The 23,647-nt window shown below is 41.4% G+C and overlaps 1 protein-coding gene across 1 annotated transcript; it reads left to right on the top strand.

The window, feature by feature from the left end:
• Window positions 1–2,074: 2,074 nt before the first annotated feature.
• Window positions 2,075–20,652, top strand: LOC120923480 (protein polybromo-1-like). The gene is made up of 3 exons (XM_040334983.1): window positions 2,075–2,347; window positions 10,419–10,560; window positions 20,520–20,652. Exons 1-3 carry the CDS (start codon window positions 2,184–2,186, stop codon window positions 20,622–20,624), a joined length of 411 nt encoding a protein of 136 aa, XP_040190917.1. The 5' UTR covers window positions 2,075–2,183; the 3' UTR covers window positions 20,625–20,652.
• Window positions 20,653–23,647: the final 2,995 nt, after the last annotated feature.

Below are 23,647 nucleotides of genomic sequence, written 5' to 3'. Positions count from 1 at the left end.
AATGCAGCCTAAAATCTGCGTGGCATAAGAGCCTTATGCCACGCAGATTTTAGGCTGCAGTCAGCGTAACGAGTTCTCTGAATCAGGAGAACTCGTTACGCCGGCGCAAGTCAGCAATTGCGCTGCGTAACTATGGTTACGCAGGCGCAATTGCTTACTGAATCTGGGCCAATCAGTTGTTATGCGATAGTACAAATGGCTGCCTATGGTGTAGGCCACACAAGCGGTTTAAACAGACTTGTACAATATGGGCATTGGGTGATCATGCAAGATTAATAGTTTTGCATGCTTTTTGTGAGGTGTACTTAGTAGGGAACCATTTATTTAATCTGTTTAGTGATTACTAGCAATCCTGGTTTCTCATCTAGCTCCGATCTAAGTCATTTAAGGTCAGTGTTTTGTCACAACCTTGTGCTGTAGAGATGAGTATTTCAGCACTTTATGTAATGCTTATTCATTTAACTGGATCATTAGCATAGCAGAGGCATAAAGATAAAAGGGCTTTGCGGTATTCTTGAGGTCACTTAAATGATTTTAGCTACAGACGGCTGGTATTTTCAGAAGGTGGTTGTGACACTTCAATATAGCATGTCAATAGTTTTTGATAAACCACTTAAAAGTTTTCAATAATGCATTCTCTGCTACATGGTAAACATTGCCCAGTATTTAATGTTCTGGATGTGTGGGCAAAAAAAAAAAACTTGCATTGTTATCTATGCACTGCTATCAGTCCCAGGTTGCACAGCACCGCATCCCTAGATTTCTGGGTAAAGGAACATGCACAGTGAGTAGCTCACATATACAGAGTCCTAAGGATAGTGCAGGCTTCAGTTGCTCTCAATCGCTGTCCGGGAGGCAGGGGGGTGGCTTGCTGCCCATCTTTTTCTGTAGAGGCAGGCAGCATAAGCAGACTTGTCTATAGTTTACATGCAAAGGGCTCCATGGGACCCTGTAAGGCCCTGACAGAGCCGCCAGCAAACAGGGAAATCTGTGAATTTAGTATTTTAAAGGACAGAATAAAAAAGCAAGCACCGGGTTAAAAGGACAACCACACAGCAAATTTGATAAGTGCTGATGTCTGCAGCACTAGATTAGTTTTACAATGGGGGTTTAAAAACATTTTAAGGCCTTTTGTGAGTATGAATACATCCTGTGGGGTTTAGGCTGTATGGAAAGCACACATGTATCTTGCTGATGTTGGGTTGGGTTTAGTTTTACAGTGCAAATCTCAAACTGGTATATTAGTGCTTGTCATGGAATAGTGATCATTATATAATCCCTGTTTCAGAACCTTGATTAGCGGGTCATCAGATTGCTAAAATTGCTAGCAGTACATATAATTTACTACACGTATGGAACAAATTGCTTCCTGTTAATTGGGCCACACAAGTAACACGTAGGAACGAATAATTGCTAATGATTCCAAAATGCTCTAAATGTGTGTAGTTAGTATCTTTATCACCAGTAGGATCTGTCCCCACTCTCTAGTATTGAGGACTAAATTGTGTGTATAGGGGGGGGGTGGGTTATCACTGATTTCTCCTTCTGCAGCTGCGGGCAAACAGTGGCTTTTGTAAATGTAAGTAAAATAAATAGGATATAGCACACCTATGACTGCCTAGTGAAGGTCGCCTAGTAATAATTTTTGAGGACATTTAATCAAAGAAGCAACCAAGAGACCAGTGGTAACTCTGAGCTTGAGAGATACAAAGCTGAGCTGAGAAATCCTCTAAGACACTTCTTTACCCAGACTATTCACCATGATGTGCTTTATGGAATGCAGTAGTCCTATTAATACTCATTTTAAAGTTCCCTAAAAGGTACACAAATGTGCAATAGGTTCTCTGGTCTGTGCTGAACACTGACCGTAGGGCAACATGCTTTTGTTTTGCAATCTAAAATATTTTGCATCTTCAGTGTTGTAAGTCAAATGTTCAGAATCCTAGTTAAATCTATCTCTTTTTTTTTTTTATTTTTTTTTATTCAGTCCAAGGGGGTGAATACTTGAATATGCCATTCTAAAACCTGCGTAATAAATTTTGTAGTTCTGTTTAATGCACTGCTTTCAGTACTGATATTTTGCATTTGTTACTATAGCGGCAGTGACACCAACAGTAACAACACCACCTCCCTCCATCCGCTATGAAGAACCAGAGTCTGAAGAGGAAAGTGTTACCTCTTTTATGGACATATCTAGTCCATTATACCAACTTTATGAGACTGTCAGATCTTGCCGGAATAACCAGGGCCAGTTGATTGCTGAACCTTTTTTCCAACTTCCATCAAAGAAAAAATATCCTGATTATTTCCAGCAAATCAAAAATCCTATCTCACTGTACCAGATCAGGTAAAGATATGATTGTTTTGTTTTACCTGATTATAGAGTGAAAGCAACGTTCTTTTGTTACCATTTGAGGGTTTAAATATCTTGATCATGCAGGACACTGTACTTTAATCATAGACCATGGATTATATGCAGCTACCTTCAGGTGACAAAGAAACTTGCTAGGGCTGCCCAGAGTGCACCATATAACTTTGCCCACTCTGTGAGACTTCCGTTATCTTAATTGTACAGTACAGGACATTGACTTGATATTCATAGACTCCGGGTTATAGGCTGGTACCATCAGGTGATTGGACACTGGCAAAGATTTTGATTACATGCCCCTCTGGGGCTAAACACATTAGCCTTTTAGTCTGGATTTTATTCCCTTTTTTTGTATACTAATAAATGGAATGTTATTTGCAGAGTCCACCGTGTTGCCGGGTTTGGTCTTTTGTCTATGGCAGGGGTCTCCAAACTTTCTAAACTTAGGGCTAGTTTACTGTCCTTAAGACTTTAAAGGGGCCGGACCATCGGTACAAAATGTCCCTGCATCAGTGGGAGTAAACAATTCCCCATTATTGGTCTCAGCGGGAGGAACCGTACCACTTTACTGGTGTAATTTAGAGGACGTGTGTCCCATTGTTAGTGTCTTTGGGAGGACTTGTGCACCATCATTGGTGTCATTGGGAGGAATTAAGCCTCATCATAGGTGTGATTGGGAGAAATTGAGCCACATCATTGGAAGGAATTGTGCTCCATCATTGGTGTCATTGGGAGAAATTGAGCCCCATCATTGGGAGGAATTGTGCCCCATCATTGGTGTCACTGGGAGGAATTGTGCCCCATCATTGGTTTCATTGGGAGAAATTGATCCCCATCATTGGTGTCATTGGGGGAAATTGAGCCCTTTCACTGGGAGAAATTGAGCCCCATCATTGGTAGGAACTTTGATGTAATTGGTGTCGGTGAATAAAATAGTGCCCCAAGGGCCGGATAAAAGCCAGCAAAGGGCCACATATGGCCCCAGGGCCGCAGTTTGGAGACCACTGGTCTATGGAGTCTGCTTGCAAAGGTTGAAAGCCAGACTGGTGGATATTATTTCCTCTAATCGGGACTTGGAGGTGGTAGTGCAGCATTTTTTTATTATTTTTTTTCCCAGAAAAACTATTATGTTGGAAAGTATTGGAAACCGTGATTTTTAGCACAGGCCACAGAGGATTTCTCATGCATTTTGAAGTATAAACTACAGTTTCGCGCCAAATGGTTTCTACTGTGGACACACCAATTGATGTGTGCACTACGTTTTGCCTAGCAGCACCTGACTTCTCACAGTCTAAAGAAGCCTCTATGGGAACTAAATCTGCCTGAGCAGCCTAAAAAGACATTTCCAGTACATGCACAAAATGATTGTGCACTTTGAGGACTGGCCCAATCCTGAATGGATTTTTGCTCCTCCTAAGCTTTTTGCTGAAATGTATTTTATGGAAAAGGAGTTTAAGGCCCCATGCACACGAGACGCTGCTAAACTCGAGTTCAGAGGCATTTGGGCATTTTTTTCAACTGCCCCTGAACACATTTAATGTTATCCTATGTGTCCATGCACACGATCACGTTTTTTGGCGTTTCAAAGCAGTTGGGTTTAGGGCCGTTTTTCCAAACCCAAAATTTTGGGTTCAGAAGCTTTCAGCTTTTGCGTTTTAGACGCAAATCGCGGCAAAACGCGGCACAAATAGTTTGATTCTGAGCTTGGGGAGGGTCTACAGTGTTTTGGAGATAAACGCTGACAGCCGCAAATCGCGGTAAAACGCGGCAAAACGCTACGCAATTCGCGGCAAAAACGGGCGTTTTAAATGCCGGTTTTTGCCTTTGAAAAGCTGAGATTAGAGGCGTTTGTAATAGCGTCTTGTGTGCATGGGGCCTAAGGGTAACAGATGCTATTACAGCACAACAAGAAACTGAAGTCTCCTACTCATATGTCCGCTACTGCGGAAGAGTTTTTTTCACTTATCTCAGGTGTCTACTTTCAAACCAGAGCTTATAACATCCTTGCAGTGCAAGCTTTGTCCTCCAAAGTCCATGGAGCCGGCCTATAAGCCCTCTGCGCCTTTAGACTTCATATCTGTCAGCTTTCGACCAAAAGAAGGCTGATTTAGTGACTGTATTTCACCACCTTCAGACACCAGGAGAGGTCATGCCAGTTGAGTTTAGAACAAAGGTTTAAAGGTTTCTATTCATACCAAACTTAAAGCGGTAGTAAACCACTGCAGAATGGAAAAAAAACAGACAATGGCATAATGTGCTAGTATACATTGTATACATTGTATACAAGCACATTCTGAAATACTTTCCTTAGAATAAAGCCCTTCCAGCGGCACAGTCACCACTGAGAGGGCTGACATCTTCCCCCTAGCCTTTCTTCTGTATTTATAAAAAACAGGGTGCAATCAGCGCAAATGTATAGATCAAAAAATGATGATATTAAAGTGTTTTTATGTGATACAGACCCCCAGGGTTCAGATCACTGGTAATGCCAGCTGAACACTAAGGGAAATTCGCAAAAATCCTAAACAAGTAAAAAATAAAATAGAAAAAGTGCAGCGCAAAACTCAAATATATAAATGATACTGGTATACTCAAACACCAATACCATAAGTGTGAATATGAATATGCAGAAAAAATGAAAAAAAAAAAAAATATTAAAAATTAAATACAATTCAAACAAACAGTCCAAAAGTCCATAAGTGTCAGAAGATGAGTGAATTAAACGAAAATAAATCTCCACCACGTGACAATCCACCAAAATTTTGAAGTGATCCCTCCACCGTTGTAGATGGCTACTCCCACCTTCATATATGGACCACTGAGTTAACAGATGGTCAATAAAGCAAATCAAATAGGCAGGTCATGAACAGGAACCAGGCTGATGTATTAGATCCTCATAAGACAACCAAACCGCAAAGGACAGGTGCATGTAAAGAGATAATCACAGACTAAGTGCTCACTGTTGCAATGTGTGGATTTATTCTTTAGAAGAAGCAAAAGTCAGGCTACTCACATTTGGCCAGACAAAAAACGTCATGAAGTAACAATCTTTAGGAATGAACAGCAGATGAGCGACGTGATGTTTCAGGCTCCTAAACCACCGGACGCGTTACGTTATATCAACTTCCTCAGCGGGGCGGGGGGGATGATACCCGCCCCGCTGAGGAAGTTGATATAACGTAACGCGTCCGGTGGTTTAGGAGCCTGAAACATCACGTCGCTCATCTGCTGTTCATTCCTAAAGATTGTTACTTCATGACGTTTTTTGTCTGGCCAAATGTGAGTAGCCTGACTTTTGCTTCTTCTAAAGAATAAATCCACACATTGCAACAGTGAGCACTTAGTCTGTGATTATCTCTTTACATGCACCTGTCCTTTGCGGTTTGGTTGTCTTATGAGGATCTAATACATCAGCCTGGTTCCTGTTCATGACCTGCCTATTTGATTTGCTTTATTGACCATCTGTTAACTCAGTGGTCCATATATGAAGGTGGACTTTTGGACTGTTTGTTTGAATTGTATTTAATTTTTAATATTTTTTTTTTTTTTTTTCATTTTTTCTGCATATTCATATTCACACTTATGGTATTGGTGTTTGAGTATACCAGTATCATTTATATATTTGAGTTTTGCGCTGCACTTTTTCTATTTTATTTTTTTCTTCTGTATTTGCAGGTTACGGCACCACAATGACGTCACTCCTGCGCATGCGAGATTTGAAGGTCTGGCACAGTATGCTGAACCTTCAGAGTGCATGCAGGGTGAATATCTCCTAGACGGTGCACATTTAGGAGATATTCATTTTACCTACACGTAAGCCTTATTATAGGCTTACTTTTTGGCTAAAAATAACAAAGTGGGCTTTACTACCACTTTAACTTAAAGTGGTTGTAAACCCTTATCTTGTAAAACAACCTATTCAGTTTAAAATAGAAATGAAAGGCAAAAAATTTTTGTATAGATAAAAAGGAAAGTATTTATAAATTATTTTTATAGCTCCTTTTTTATAAGTGATCACATTCCCACTTTTCTCTGGTGCATAAGAACTGGGGGAAGGAGGAGCAGCAGCACACTGAACTTCCCAGTGAATGGCTGTGCAGCGTTGGCATGTCAAGAAAAGTCTGATCATTGGAGGAGATTACACAGAGTTCCCAGCATAGCTGGAGACCTGCCCAGGGTATGCTCTCCTGCTTAGTGTGGTCAGTTTTTAACAGAAAAGCAGAGGGACTGGCAGGAACACCAGGGATTTCACATAAAGGAAGCAATACAAAGAAACAGTAGACATACAAGTACATGGTAGCAGGCAAATATCAAAGATCCCTTATATTAGGGGAAGGGGAATTTCTTGCATCAGTAGAGATGCAAGATGCCTATCTACACATCCCCATCTTCCCCTGACATCAGCACTATCATTCAGGTTCTCCTCTGTACCTCAAGTGTTTACAAACGTTCTTCCCAAATTGTAGCTTTCTGCGAACCCAGGACTTTAATGTTACAGATTACCTGGAACACATCCTACTGAAGGACTTCTTAGTCACAACCTACCAATGTCCAGAGACAATTTGGTATCTTCAGACCTTTGGTTTAGATCAGGGATATGCAATTAGCGGACCTCCAGCTGTTGCAAAACTACAAGTCCCATCATGCCTCTGGGTCTTGGTGTCATGCTTGTGGCTGTCAAAGTCTTGCTATGCCTCATGGGAGTTGTAGTTCTGCAACAGCTGGAGGTCCACTAATTGCATATCCCTGGTTTAGATAATCAACCTTTCAAAGTCTGCTCTCCAGCTCCTTACCCTGTCTGAAGTACCTGGCTTTATTCTTGGGCACAGCCTAAGCCAGAATTTTCCTTCCCAAGAAAAGGTTGCTTTCCTAAGGTCACACACGAAGACCCTTGGGTCAAAAGGTACCCCTCGGTTTGCTTCTGCATGAAAGTTCTGGGTTTGACGATACCCTCATTATTGGCTTTTCCCTTTGCCCAGTTTTACTTCAAACTCCTTCAATCCAACATACTGACATTGGAACAAACCAATCCAAATTTTGGATCGCGCAATGCTTCTGTTCAGCCAAATGTCTCCCTAACTTGGTGCCTCTCTAGTCCTACCCTGGAGTTGAGAACATCTTTCCTCCACATGTTGTGGAAGGTGGTGACAACCGATGTCAGCCTGGGGTGGAGTTTACAATCAATTGACTGTTCAGTGGACCTGGTCCTCCATAGGAGTCAAAACTTCCCATTTATCATTTTGGAACTGAGAGCCATTAGATTGTCTGTACAATAATGGACCCTTTCTTTTGCATGGTCACCCAGTCAAGGTACAGTCAGACAATTCCATGGCAGTAGCCTACATAAACCATCAGAGGTCACCAGAAGTCAGGCTGCCCTAAAAGAAACAAGTCAGGATTTCTCTCTGGGGAAAACTCACATTACAGCTCTCTTGGCTGTCAACGATGGACAATGATCAATTGTCAGGTGGCTGTCAACACCCAGAGCCAAGGTACTGGTCTTTGTACGCAGAGATCTTTCAAATCTCTGTCACAGATGAGGAATACCAAGGCAAGGATGAATACCAAGGCAAGGATGTTCGCAAACTGATTAACCGCCATCACCAGGGATCCTCTGAAGTTCACAGTAAATGTTCCTGTGATTTTTTTGGACTAATTTCAAGCTGGTTTATGAATTCTCTCCAATGGGGATTTTCCCTTGATGCTGGGTTCACACTGATGCCAGATTCAGTCTGCAGCAGGGGTCCGGTGGGTCCCTGTTCTCTGTTTCAGGGACGAATTGGGGCCAAATCTTTGCCTTAATTAGGCCCTGAAACTGACCCAAAACACAAAGGATTCCTGTGCAAGCAGCTCCGCAGCCGCCACGGAGATGTGTAAATGAACCGTCTCAATAGAGAATCGATCACAATGTCCTGTCGTGCGAATTGGATGCGGGGGAAACCCACATCCAATTTGCACTAGTGTGAACCTAGCCTCAATGTTGTGCAAGATTGAGAAGGAAAGATATCCGCCGATTCTCATTGCACCAAATTGGGCCAGAAGAATGGGGTACAAATATTTAACTTGCCTCAAATAATTTGGGATGGTAACCGATGTCATTCAGATGATCCACATGTGATACTACATAAGGTTCACCGACACCAGGCTCTCCAGATCTTTCTCTCAAAAAGCATCATAATAGTGTAGTATTTTTTAAATTAAAGAATGGGTATAAAACAACGAATATGCGCTTACATTTAATGGTGCTGCCATTAGACCCAACATAAACAGCCTTGTGTTTATTGCAAGCCTCTTGTATTGAGCCGGCCAGCATGCCAACAACCGGAAATGATGCCTGAGACCCAACCGGAAGTGACATCGACTGTGGCCGATGCGCAGCCTCAATGCATTTTGCAAAAACTGCGTCATCAGGAATCTCTTGATGATGCAGTTTTTGCTGGAGGCTGCCCGTTCACCATCGTTAATGTCATTTGCTGTTGGGTCTTGGGCTTAATTTCCGGTAGTTGGAACGCACACCGGCACCATATGAGTGGCTTGCAATATACACAAGGCTGTTTATGTTTGGTGCTTATCTTATCAGTCTGTGTTTTAGTTTCTTCACACCATGCATCATATTTTTCCCTGTTGCATTTCCCATGTTTATTCACATCTGATGGACTTTGGTTTGCACAAAGCATAACGATTATCCTTAACCGCTTCCGGACCGCCGCATGTACATTTACATCGGCAGAATGGCACAGACAGGCACATTGGCGTACCTGTACGTCCCTGCCTAGACTTGGGTTGGGGGTCCGATCGGGACCCCCCCGGTACATGCGGCGGTTCCCGTGGCTTCAGGAGCGATCCGGGGGCGGCTGTTCGTTTTTGTCCACCCCCTCTGGATCGCTCACAGCCAATGCGAGTACTCCCCCGTGTGTCACTTCCTCCTCCTGTGTAAACACGGGAAGGGGGAAGTGATGTATTCTCTCCCCTCGGTGGTATTTTCAACCGCCGCTGAGGACAGAATACATCACACAGTAAGTCTGCACAACACTACACTGACACACACTACACATAGGCACATTAACCCCCCCCCCCCCTTTAACAGTGTCACTGAATGCAGTGATCATATATGTACTGATCACTGCATTTAGTGTCAGTGTGACAGTTAGTGTGACAGGCAGTTAGTGTTAGGTTCAGGGTAGCCCCCGTACCCCCCCCCCTAATAAAGTTTTAACCTCTTGATCACCGCCCTTTCACTCCCTATTGCCAGTGTCACTAAGCGTTCATTTTTCTGATCGCTGTATTAGTGTCACTGTTGCCGCTAGGTAGCTAATTTTTTTTTATTGCAATTTTTTTTTTTTTTTTTTTACTAAAGACATGTGGCTGAATACATTTTGGCCTAAATGTTTGACTAAAATTTAGTTTATTTGATTTTTCTTATAACAAAAAGTAAAAAATATTGATTTTTTTTCAAAAATGTCGCTCTATTTTTGTATATAGCGCAAAAAATAAAAATCGCAGAGGCGATCAAATACCACCAAAAGAGAGCTCTATTTGTGGGAAGAAAAGGACACAAAATTTGTTTGGGAGCCACGTCGCACGACCGCGCAATTGTCTGTTAAAGCGACACAGTGCCGAATTGTAAAAACCCCTTGGGTCATTTAGCAGCATATTGGTCCGGTCCTTAAGTGGTTAAATGTGCTCAGTGTCTGTATTAAGATTTCACTTCCTGTTGTGTCACAGTGACAGCGGAGGTAAAAGGAGTAAAAAACCTTTTTGAAGTTTTAACCCTTCCACACTCTAGTAGAATCTATTGTGTCCCCTTTGGGAGATTTCCTGTAAGTTCCTGTTGTGTCTGACATCTATCAAATTTTGGAAATGTAGATAAATCTCTGATTTGGGTAGAGAGATAGTAGGAATAATTAACACAGGTTTTAACCCTGTAACAAATTGAAAGCTTTGGTTGGATGTTATGTTATGTTATGACAACGCTCTGTTAAAATGTAGACAAATCCGTTTTCCACAGCAACGTTTTGATAAAATTTGTGTTTCCTTCACTTTTATGCAGAAATAAGCTAAAGAACCAGGAATACGAGAGTCTGGACCACTTGGAAACAGATTTAAATATGATGTTTGAGAATGCCAAGCGGTACAATGTTCCAAATTCTGCAATATACAAGAGGGTGTTTAAACTTCAGCAGCTTCTGCAGGTAAATCTACTTGTTTGTTTTACTGTATTCTAAGATGTTATATGAATCCAGATTAATGGCATTGTTGTCCTCAGATTAGCCTACTGGACTTTATTTCAGTAATAGGGAACACTTGTATAGATTCTGCAAAAGAATCTTAAGTGACTTCTATGGGTCACTGTAAGTTTCAGCCCTCGTTCACACTGCTGAGGCTTCATATCCAACATCCCTGTGCGACTTCATTGTGGCTTGCATGCAACTCCTTTAACAGAAATCAATGCAAGTTGCGTTGAAGTCGCCCCAAAAGTAGTGCAGGGACCTTTTTCTAAATCGGAGCGACTTTATTTGCACCTATTTAGACCGATTCCATTGCCATTAATGGGACACAACTTGTCATGTGACGTTGAACTCTCAAGTTGCATGACAAGTCGGGGCAATGTGAACCAGGACTTGCTGTCCAGGCTGGGTAATTGTAATTGTAGTAGGGTCTGTCTGTCCAAATGGAGAGTGTTGGAGCAGGTGGGAAGCCTTGAAATGTTTGGTCTAAGGCCGAGTACTCACGATCAAATATGTCTGATGAAACCGGTCCGCGGACCGTTTTCATCGGACATGTCTGCCCGGGGACTTCTGTTCGATGGCCGTACACACCATCGAACAGAGGTCCGCGCGTAAACAATACGCGGGGCGTGTCCGCGGTGTCGCCGCGACAATGACGCAGCGACGTGGGCGGCCTGCCTTTAAAAGGCTTCCACGCATGCGTCGAAGTCATTCGACGCATGCGAGGGATGGCGGGCGGCTGGACATGTACGGTAGGTCTGTACAGACGACCGTACATGTCCGGGCGGACAGGTTTCGGACTGTTTTAAAGCAAGTCCGGGAAACAGTTGTCCGCTGGAAAACTGTCCGATCCGCCCGAAAATGGTCCGCTCGGGCCTACACACGGCCAAACATGTCTGCTGAAACTGGTCCGCGGACCAGTTTCAGCAGACATGTTTGGTCGTGAGTACGGGGCCTAAGGGACATAGAATTTTCTGGACTCTTTGCTGTCTGGTAAGCCCTTGTATAGGTTGTACTGCAAATGGAGTTGGTGGGGCAGATCCACAAAGATCTGCCCCGGCGCAGCGTATCTGAGATACGCTACGCCGCCTTAACTTACTTTTTTTGGTTTGAATCCTGAAAGAATTTGCGCCGTAAGTTACGGCGGTGTAGTGTATTTCTCGCGGCGTAGCGATGCCTAATTCAAATCGGTGAGTAGGTGGGGCGTGCTTCATTTGAATGAAGCGCAACCCCGCGCTGAACGAACTGTGCATGCGCCGTCCCTAAATTTCCGGCCGTGCATTGCGCTAAATTACGTCGCAAGCACGCCATTGTTTTGACGTGGACGTAAATTACGTCCAGCCCGATTCACGGACGACTTACGCAAACGATTTTTTTTTTTTTAAATTATACCCGGGAACGACGGCCATACTTAACATTGAGTACGCCACCAAACAGCAGCTTTAACTATACGCCGGAAAAAGCTGACTAGAGACGACGTAAAAGAATGCGACGGCCGCTCGTACGTTCGTGGATCGTCGGAAATACCTAATTTGCATACTCAACTCGGATTACGACGGGAACGCCACCCAGCGGACGCCGAAGAATTGCATCTTAGATCCGAAGGCGTACGAAGACGTACGCCTGTCGGATCTAACCCAGATGCCGTCATATCTTGTTTTGAGGATTCAAAACAATGATACGATGCGGGAAATTTGAAAGTACGCCGGCGTATCAGTAGATACGCCGGCGTACTCGCTTTGTGGATCTGCCCCGGTATCTGTAGGTATTGGAGTCACTTTTCTTTCTTGACCACTGATTGGACACTGGCAAACTAAACTGAAAGCCAGCCCAGGGTATAACCCCATCTACCACCAGCTTGCCTTTGTTTTGTATTTCACAGATGCATAAGATTAAAACTGCTAAAGCTGAGCCTAAAATACTGCCATATATTGGAAAATTGTTGCGAGAAATTCGGGTGGCCTTGAATGAGCAACAAAGAAAAAGTGTTGCAGCTGGCACATTCCTCAATAGATACACACTGTAGAGATGACATTTTAAGTTTTTAGCAAGATGGTATATTGCACCTGTTAAAGCTCATAACTACCGAGCAGGAAAGTCATCATTATGTTGCAGAGGGTGTAACGAAAGTGGAACTATGTTTCACATTTATTGGGGATGTGTTAAAACACAAGTTTTGGACAGGGATAATTAATTTGAAATCTCTGGTACTAAAATACCCAGGGAACCATGGATATGCTTGTTTCATGGTACAGTGAGATCAATAGGACCGTATAGGAAATCACTTCCCATTCCACATTTATTGAATGCAGCCAAAGGATTTATTCCAAAGTTCTGGGGCTTGCAAGAGGTTCCATTGATGGCATAATTGTCTAAGGAGGGGGAAATAAATCTTATATCATGGAAGAATTCTATCACTCAAGTGAGGATTTTTTAAAGATTTGGGAGGGGTGGTTTGAGTTAAAAAAACAAAAACAAAAATTAAGTGGAGTTTATTTGGTGGATGAATGAGTGAGAAGAGGAAAGGAAGAGTTTGAGGAGGTGTTAGATATTTAAGGTGTGTTCCAGGGGGAAAGGTTAATTGAAGTCTAAATGTTGTGTTTTGTTTTGTGTGAAGGAACGGGTTTATAAATTGGGGGGTAAAGTGTAACATGCTTCCCTCTGTGATCAGCTTTATGTAGATGCTGATTTAATTTTCCAGCAGGACTTGGCACCTCCCACACTGCCAAATGTACCAATACCTGGTTTGATCATAGTATCATTGTACTTGATTGGCCAGCAAACTCGCCTGACCTTAACTCCATAGAAAACCTGTGGGGTATTGTCAAGAGGAAGATGAGACACCAGACCCAACAATGCAGATAAGCTGAAAGCCACTATGAAAGGATCTCCTGGGCTTTTATAACACCTCAGCAGTGTCACAGGCTGATGCCATGCCGAATTAATGCATTAATTCATACAAAAGGAGCCCCAACCAAGTATTGAGTGCATACTATACCGTGCTTGGACATTTTCAGTAAGCCAACATTTCTGTATTTATTTATTTTTTTATTGGTCTTGTATAATATTCAAATTTTCTGAGATACAAAATTTGGGGTTTTCACTAGCTGTACGCCATAACCCTCAAAATGAGAATAAAGAAATGCTTGAAATATATCACTCTGTGCAAGGCATCCATATATAATATATATGTTTCACCTTTTTTAATTGAATTACTGAAATTTGCTTTTTTCAAATTATATGAGATACATCTGTATATGTTGCAGCTTTAAACTGGTTTACCAGGCTTATGGCTAAAGCTATCGAAAATTACCCCAGTATTTTTTTTCCCTGAGCTGCTTATGAGTGACACACAACCTAGCGCATACCCCGCCCCCCCCCCCCTCCTGCGCTGCTTGCTGGTGTTAATTACAGGCTTACTGTTTTTTTACCCGCGTGCTTGAGAAATGATCTGACGTCCGAATACAATAACTTAGCGAAATAGATTCCCCCATTCATATCAAGTGTGTGGATGGGAGAATCGGGCAATTTTTTTTATTTATTTTTTGTCCCTCGTGCTGATTTTTCTGTGTTTGAGTTTGGCTGCCCGTAGGTTTAAAGTAGAACTAAACCCAATTTTAACAATTTCGCAAAATGGTGCATTTTAGGCATGTCATGAATGCGAACTGTCACAGTTGCTGTACTCTAAAATCGATCTAACAAGCCATCAAAATGGCCGGTGTCATAACTAATCACAAAAGGTAAGATGGCAGCTTCTTTGGCTGTAAAGGATAGATGATTTAGTTCCACTTTAAGTATAGTGTGTAACATTAAATCTTGTAAACAAGCTGTACTTTTGATGTATTATTTGAATGAAAGCCTATTATTTACAAGAAATGTTCTCAATTGGTATGTCATTACCATATCTTTTGCATGCATTTAGATGGCTGCCATTGTCTTTTTTTTTTTTTTTTTTTTTTTTTTTGCTAAGCAGAAGATAGAAAAAGTTGGTTCTCATGATGAGCTTCTGTGTTTTGTTTGCATCTTGGTGGAATTGTTAACATTTTTATTTTTAAAGCTGGGGTTTTTTGTTTTTCGCCTTGCAGACTTTTCTCCTTATGATGGCCATACACATATTGATTTTATTACCTGATCAGTGTGTGATTTGTTCAAAATGATTGAATCTGCAAACAATTGAATAGCCATAACTACCATTCCAAATGATTTAAACGTAATTTTTGACAGATTAGATAAGTCGGCCAGGGTAGAAAATTGTTGATCACTTTGCATTGATTGGCAGCACTCAGATATGCTATATTAGCAAAAGTATTGGGATGCCTACCTTTTACACGCACTTGAAATTTAATGACATCCTAGTCTTGGTCTGTAGGGTTAAATATTGAGTTAATTTTTAGGGACTCGTTAATGAGTAGAATACTCATTAACGAGGTAAGTTAAAACTTTGGACAGCGGGGTGGCTGTGGACATGTTATACTTTGGATTTTGCAGAAGCGTTTGACACAGTTCCCCACACACAGCTAATGTGTAAGGGAAAGTCTACGGGCTTGGAAAGATCAATTTGTAAATGGATAGAAGAATGTCTAAAAAAGTGGTTAAGGATTCATACTCTGAATGGTCTAAGGTTATCGGGGGTGGCCCCTTAATTTTTAATATCTTTAAAAATTATATTATGTCTGGGATTAAAAGTACCATTTCCGTGATTGCAGATGACACCAAACTATGCAGTGGAATAACATCTTTACAGGATGTCTCCAACTTTCAAGCCAACCTCAATGCTCTGTTTCATTGGGCAACTATGTGGCAAATGAGGTTTAATGTTGATAAATGTAAAGTTATGCACATGGGGGCTAAGAATATGCATGCATCATACATACTAGGGGGAGTACAACTGGTGGCGTCCATAGCGGAGAAGGATCTGGGTTTTTTAGTAGATCATAGGCTTAATAATGACATGCAATCCCAAGCTGCGGTTTCTAAAGCGAGGAAAGGTTTTTCTTGTATTAAGAGAGGTATAGACTCCAGAGAGAGAAATATCATTTTGCCCCTGTACAAATCATTAGTAAGCCTAAAATCTAGAATATGCAGTTCAGTTTTGGGCACCAGTTCTTAAAAAGGATATCAGGGAAATGGAGACAGTGCAGAGAAGGGCAATCAAACTGATAAGAGGCATGGAGGCGCTCGGCAATGAGGAATGATTGGAGGAACTGAATTTACTCACTCTTGAGGAGAGGAGATTAAGGGGGGATATGAGCAACATGTACAAATAATATAAGGAGTCCATATAGTGAACTTGGTGTTGAGTTGTTCACTTTAAGGTCATCACAGAGGACAAGGGGGCACTCTTTACGTCTAGTGGAAAAGAGATTTCACCTCATAATGTAGAAAGGTTTCTTCACAGTAATAGCTGTGGAAATGTGGAATAGACTCCTTCCAGAGGTGGGGGTTATTCCTTTTTATTCCTTTCGTAATTAACCCACATTGTCTGGATGGGAGAATATGCTGCTTATAAACCTGAATTTAGTTTCAGCATTGATGGTGTTTTTCCAGATGTGCAAGCTGTCCATTCCATACACACTAATGCACTCTCATACCATCAGAGATGCAGACTTTTGAACTGAGCACTGATAACAAGCCATAAGTCCACCTCCTCCATAGTCTAGGGGACGCAGCACCCATGGTTGCTAAAAAGAACAGATTTTGATTAAACTGACTATAGATTAGTTTTCCAAATTGTAACATGCCCTTTTGAATGAGCTTTGGCCCAGAGAAGACAGCTTTATTTTTTTATTTATTTTTTCCAATTGTTTTTATTAAAGTTTTCACAACATACAGAAAGGAAAATTAAAACAGACAAGACAAAAACAGACAATTACACAGCTCAATTGTGCATATAGTATACAGGAAACTTTGTGCTACAATTCACTACCACAGTGCGCTTCTGTTGCAATGTCAGGCATGATGGGGGCAGGGGTGCACCCAGCCACCAGCATGGCACAAACTCACGTGTCGACACCTGAGACTAATCTATATCAGCAGTGGGACCCAGGCTAAATGACAGAGGTGGTGGTTATATGAAATACTCAGCCAGCAGTTTCCGACTCAGCCAACCAGGCTCGCCAAACTTTATCATATTTCTGTGGACATCCACGGTTGAAATATGTATCTTTGTATAGGGGGAGGCTGGAGTTGACCAGACGTCTCCACTGCATCAGGGAGGGGGGCGTGGGTTTCTTCCAGTGCATAGCAATATTCTTACGTGCATAAAAAAGTAGCAGGCTTATCAGTGTACGTTTAGCGGAGGATGGAACAATGTTTTCAACGATACCCAGGAGACAGACCTCCATTGCCAGGGGCAATTGAGCTGCCGCAACCTTGTTAACCAATGTTAGCACCTCCTCCCAATATTGTTCCACTACAGGGCATTGCCAGAAGATGTGAGAGAAGTCGCCAGGGGAGGCGCTGCATCTCCAGCACTCCGGGGAGTGCGCAGGGTTCATTTTATGAAGTCTGTGCGGGGTGATGTATGCTCTATGCACAATTTTAAATTGCACTAGTCTGTCCCGAACCGAGACCAGGGTGCTACAGCTTTATTTTCTGAATCATGTTCAGACATTGCTTCTTCTTGGCATGATAGAGCTTTTACTTGCATTTTTGGATGGCATGGTGAACTCTGAAGTATTCTTGAGCCCATGCAGTGATGTCCATCAACATGCCTGTTTTTATTTCAGTGCCGTCTGAGGGCCTGAAGATCACGGGCATCCAATATTGTGTTTCAGCCTTGTCCCTTGCGCACAGAAGTTATTCCAGATTCTTATAATCTTATGATGATATGTACTGTAGATGATAGTCTTTGCAATTTTAAGTTGAGGAACATTTATTTTGAAATTGTTCGACAATTTTTAGATGCAGCTTTTCACAGATTGGTGAACCTCTGCCTATCTTTACTCCTGAGATGCTTTGACTCTCTAAAACGTACACCCCATAAGAAAAAAGCTGCATGTGCAGACTATACAATTTTTGATGTACGTGAACTCAACGTCCGATTTTCATTTTAATTAGTACCGTTTTGGTACGTAAAAAAAATTGCAAGCCGAAGACTACACATGTTCAGAAACAAAAGAATACATACAAAACTAGTCAACAGATTTTGTCACTTCTGAAGTTGTATTCTCTCGTACGAGAATTTTCGTATGGTGGGTAACCTCTTAACTTTCGACATGAGACTAGCATGCAACAAAAAATTATCGGTCGTCCGAAAATCTGATTGTATGTACAAAGCTTTATATGCTTTTTTTAATACCCAACCATGTTACTGCCTTGTTGCCAATTAACCAAATTAATTGCAAAATGTTCATCCAGATTTTCCTTGTTGGTGCCTTTTTTGTTGCATTGTCTCACCTTTTTTGAGATGTGTTGCTGCCATCAATTTCAAAATGACCTTATTTTTTTTTCTTAAAATGTTTTTTAAGTTTATACATTTGATATGTGTTTGATTTTCAATTGTGAATAAAAAATGGGAAAATATGATTTTATGTAGATTTTACACAGCGTCCCAAGTTTTTTTGAATTGGGATTGTATATGATTTGCAGATATGTTTTATCTCACTTCATAGTTCATTAAATCTGACCCATATCAAGGGTCTCACCATCTCTTTTGGCAAAAGATCCTTCAGGTGTATAGCAACCTGCATTCCATAGTGCTCAGAGGCAATTTTGATTTTGCTTGCTGTATATGCTTTTAGGCTTTGTCTGAAAGACATTGCAGCTTAAACCACAAGCTCCCCTTCACTGGGGCTTGAAGACTCCGTCATTGGCCTGGGTGGATATATGGATGATATTATGGATATGGATGGCCTGATGGCAGTAGACCATAACAGGGAACACTCTTTCCTCTCTGGTCAGGCTGTATTGTCTTTAAGGAATTCTCTGCCTTCAAACTCTGTTAGATTTTCTCTTTTGGGACACAGACCCACACAACTCTTATCTGTCTTTAGCATTTATCCCCAAGATAAAGCTCAAACACTCACCCCTGTCAAAATTGCAATCCCCCATACACACACTCTACATTAAATTTGTCTAAATTGGTAGTTATCTTAGCCAATGTTTACCTTAACTCTAACAGGATCACGCCCCCCTATGTCCTGGTTCACACTAGTGTGATGACAGACATTGCATGTGATTTGAACCTCATTGCTGTGTAGATCACATGTGATGGCTGTGAGATGCGATTTCAGCTATACAAAGTGTATGGCTGAAATCGCATTTGCACCAAAATGGTGCAGAACCCTTTTTTTTGGTCCACACCGGGTTCTCAGGCTTCTTACATCGCACCAGTGTAAACCCAGCCCAAACCTTTACCAACTGTCCCCGTTTTACCTTTTGACAGCTTCCAAATACTGTTACTGTTTTTTTGTTGTTTGTTATTTCCCTCTTCACATCCCCCTCCTCTTTCACATATCACATCTACAGAACGGAAACCTTCTCATCTTTGGTGATTGGTAAATGGAATGCTACACATGCTCATGTTCAACAATCATCATGCTCATGTTTCTTGTGTACGGTCACAACTTTTTACGCTTCAATAAAAATACATTTACCATAAAGCCAACCTGCCTTCATTCATTTGTTAATTGGGCCCTTTGTGTTGTCTTTGAAACATATGGGGCCAGATTCACAGTTGAAATACGCCGGCGTATCTACTGATACTCCGGCGTATTTTCAAATTTGCCACGTCGTAGCGTTGTTTTGAATCCTCAAAACAAGTTATGACGGCTTTAGGCTTCGATCCGACAGACGTACGCCTTCGGATCGTAGGTGTAATACTCCGGCGCCCGCTGGGTGGAGTTTGCATTGTTTTCCGCGTCGGGTATGCAAATTAGCTGTTTACGGCGATCCACGAAGGTACGCACGTTCGTCGCATTCTCTTACGTCGTCGCTAGTCGGCTTTTCCTGTCGTAAAGTTACGAGTGCTATTTAGGTGGTGTAAAATTAGACCATCCATGTTAAAGTATGGCCGTCGTTCCCGCGTCTAATTTTAATTATTTTTTTTTTATGCGTAAGACGTCCGGGAATACGAAAGGACGTAACGCACGTCGCCGTTCAAAAAACACGTCGGGGCGCCGTAATTTCGCGCAAAGCACGGCGGGAAATTTCGTAACGGAGCATGCGCAGAACGTTCGGCGCGGGAACGCGCCTAATTTAAATGGTACACGCCCCATTTGAATTAGGCGGGTTTGCGCCGGACGGATTTACGTTACGCCGCCGCAAGTTTACAGGCAAGTGCTTTGTGAATCAAGCACTTACGCTTAAAACTTGCGGCGGTGTAACGTAAATGACATACGTTACGCCACAGCGCAAGTACGTGAATCTGGCCCATGAAGTCTAATCTAGGCATTTTTTTTTTACTCTCAACCAGTCAGTCCTTTTTCCGAGTCTGGAAAATACTAAAACCTTTACCTTCTTTCTGGCATCTGAGTTTATTGAACGTTGTGTGTGTGTGTGTGTGTGTGTGTGTGTGTGTGTGTGTGTGTGTGTGTGTCTTGTTTGTACATATTTAATTGAACACCGCATTGTTCAGCTTTTCCATGCAATACATTTTTTTTCTAGAATGGTGCAGTTATTGTAAAAGGCACCCTGGCCTTAAGAGCTCAGAGCTATCCTTGTCTGTTTGCTGCAGTAGTGAGATAGCAGAATGCACACATAACTGTGTTTAACAACAAATGTGCAGAAATGTTGTGCATGATGAAATGTAAATGTGTCTAAGCTGCTGTATCACAGATTCTGGAGGCTTTTAATATTAATACCCTGATACCAGTTGTAGCTTTTTCCGAGTGAAACTGATCTATGCAGCTGTTTAATATTCATGTATTCTGGGAACGTTTGGCAGAGCGAGGCTGACTCTGGAGATTTGTTCTTTATTTCAGTCGAAAAAGAAAGATCTGACTCGCAGAGACCTCGATATAGAGGACGGAGACAGCATGATTTCCTCCGCCACGTCTGAAACCGGCAGCGCTAAAAGGAAGAGGTAAGTTTTTGATGCCTGGAATTTACAACGCCTCTGCTTCCATTGTGTTCATATTGTAGGCCGGGGTTTTTCATTTGCTTTGCTGGTTGAGGATACTCTTCACACAAGCAATGATGATTAAACTGTCATCATTGGCTACCTGTACTGTCTAACAGACTGATAATGAGAAAGGTCTTTCAATTAACCTTTTAGTTACTGAATATTGAGTGTGTTTTATTCGCTTCACAGATGCTGTCTGGGGCTTGTTAACCTCAATACCATCAACACTTGTTGGTGCGTTAGTTAGGACCACTGTTCACCTATAATGGAAATGCAGGCTGTATGCACTGGAAGCTAGGGTCAGTGCTACAATACAATACATTAATGAATACAGACTGGAAAAAGAGCATCTCCTAGCCTTTAAGTTATATTATGCCCAGGTCAGCTTGTTAAAGTTTTAAGCTGTTAAAAATAGCTGCAATAAGCACCAGTTACATCTACACTATTCACATAATCATCTGATCTTAACACAGGGAGAACACCTGGCCAAAATTAATTCTGGACCTCCTGGTTCATACAGTCGGGTACCTTTTAAAAAGTAGAATGGAATGTTACAGCAATACATTTAGAGTCAACCTGGGACAATAGAGAGTCTGCCTATTGGGGATCCCCCACATTGCTTAGCCATGGTTGACAAATTCTATAACCTTTTTGGAGACAGACCCTAATATGAAATATCATTTTAAGTTGAAGATAATCTCTAAGAAGTCCAATGACTTGGGAGAGCAAAGATGAGTCTTTTACTTAACCCTAACCCCTAATCTACTACCAAACATTATATAATTATTTTTTAGGGTTAGATCTTAAAGGAAAAATTTGAAAAACATATTTGTAACTGTAATCTGCAGATCTAAAAAATAATGGCATTATTAGCATGATGTTAAAGATTGATTGCTTTGCCCTTGGATGGCAATCAACATCCTTGAAAACAATAGTGCCACATCCTGAATAAATTGGAATTTGGAATTTAGAGAGAAAAGGAAAATGGACTTTGTAGGCACTTTTTTTTATAAAAATACAACATTTTTAATAATAATAGAAAATCACAAGACAATATGTTAACATGTTGTCTTGTGATTTTCTATTATTATTAAAAATGTTGTATTTTTATAAAAAAGTGCCTACAAAGTCCATTTTCCTTTTCTCTCTAAATTCCAATTATTAGCATGATGTCGACAAAGTGAGAAGCAGTGTTCAACATTTACTTTTTCTGATGTGTTATTTTGTGTTATTGTTCTGCTGTGATAGCCATGTTTAACAAAGCTGCAGTGGAAAGTTATGCTGACGGTTGCATTTGAATCCATTTCTCAAAAAATACTTCTGCTTTGAGGTATGCTGTAATTTGACGTGATTTCTGATGCATACATCACAGTGCATCTACATGTGGATTGGCTCATGTTGCATTTTTTGCATCATTTTCTGATGCTTTATCTGGTGGTGCTCTTGCTATAACTGTTTAGATGTTTACATCATCTAAATATTATTACTATGTTTTTTCTAGGTTTCATAAAGCTTTATTTGGACCAATGATGATGGAAATAATAAGGCCTCATTCACAATGGCACTCATGGGGTTCGCTTTTCTAAAGCCGACCATTGATGGTTCGAATCTCGGCCAGTTCGGCAGGGACCAGACGATATTTAAACCGTATATGGGCAGGCTAATTGTACCTAATGGGCAGGCTGATTGTACCTAAGTTGAGCAATGAATGAACTTTGGTACAACCAGCCTGTCAGATTTGACATGTGATTATATCTAATGGCTAATTAAGCCGCTAGCAGTAATCAATGTGTTCTCAAGGTGTGGACCTTTATTTGCTTAATAAAAATGGTGACGTGCTCAATACTTATTTTACCCGCTGTATAGTTTTGCAGATGCAACTGTCCCTTTTGAGGGCAGCCATAATGCTGATGCGGCCCACAATGAAATTGAGCTTGATATCCCTATCCTAAAACAAGTCATGACATAGATCTCTAGAATGGCTCTCTAAAAGCCAGCTGAAGCTACTTGCACCTGTCATCTTAACGTGTTTGCCCTTTTTGAAGGGGGAATTTCTATTTGGTGAGCCACTTGACAAACATTATGGCCTTCCTACACTTGGGACTCAACCAGAATTTGGCCTTAAGTACCCTTAAATTACAGGTTTCTTGTTTTCTTTAAAAAAATAAAATAAAAAAAAAGTTGCATTCCATAAAGTCATACATAACATAATATCCATCCCTATCTGCTGAATAATGTACCATCGTATACTCTTCCTATATATTAGTGGGCTTAATAATTATTTCTTTCCCCCACATGCCTTATTCATATTTCTTCACATCAAGCCCATTATTCCTTCGTACATGCATAGATGGATGACCCACCCCGTGTCTTCAGAGCTTGGGGATCTCCAGTCCTTCTTCTAATCACCCTATGTCCATAAAGTTCTCTTTGTTTCATAGTCTTCCCCCCCCCCCCCCAAATGACTGATTTCAATCTTGTCTAGTTTGTCCAAAAAAAATCAACTTTATTTAAGGTCATTCTCGAATTGGACCATCCTTACAGCACCCTGCACTTCCTTGGTATCCTAGTTTGGTTCTCTCTGCACTGCAGAAGCAACCTTTTTAAATCCATCAGGGCACTCTTTAGATGTTTCCTGCAAAGTGACCTTGTTGGTGGCTGTCACATCTGTCAAATGTGTTTGGACTAGCAGCTCTCTCCTGTATGGAGACATTCCTATTTTTCATAAGGACGAAGAAGTCTTGTGCCCAAGACCTACCTTTCTGCCTAAGGTGATGTCGAACTTCTATCCTAATGAAGACCTAATTATTCCCTGTTTGTGCAAATAAATGAGGGAATTCCTATGCGCCACCGTATAAGAGAAATTTTAAGGCTTCAGCAGCTGCTCGCATTGACGCAATGAGTTCTCACATTAATAATTAGTAATATAAATAAAGAACTCCAATATTATAATAATATTGCTCTCAGTGCCGATTGGTAAATTCCATC

The sequence above is a fragment of the Rana temporaria genome, unplaced genomic scaffold, assembly GCF_905171775.1.
Source record: "Rana temporaria unplaced genomic scaffold, aRanTem1.1, whole genome shotgun sequence".
In the NCBI taxonomy this organism is placed as follows: domain Eukaryota; kingdom Metazoa; phylum Chordata; class Amphibia; order Anura; family Ranidae; genus Rana; species Rana temporaria.
The sequence above is the reverse complement of the archived record's forward strand: the minus strand, read 5'-3'. Positions and strand labels throughout refer to the sequence as shown.

Bases quoted from the DNA above. Each gene is read 5' to 3' on its own strand.
- LOC120923480 (XM_040334983.1), top strand. From the start codon at position 2,184: ATGGACATATCTAGTCCATTATACCAACTTTATGAGACTGTCAGATCT. The intron at 2,348-10,418 runs GTAAAGATATGA...ACTTTTATGCAG, and splicing joins ATCTCACTGTACCAGATCAG to AAATAAGCTAAAGAACCAGG. The intron at 10,561-20,519 runs GTAAATCTACTT...TCTTTATTTCAG, and splicing joins AACTTCAGCAGCTTCTGCAG to TCGAAAAAGAAAGATCTGAC.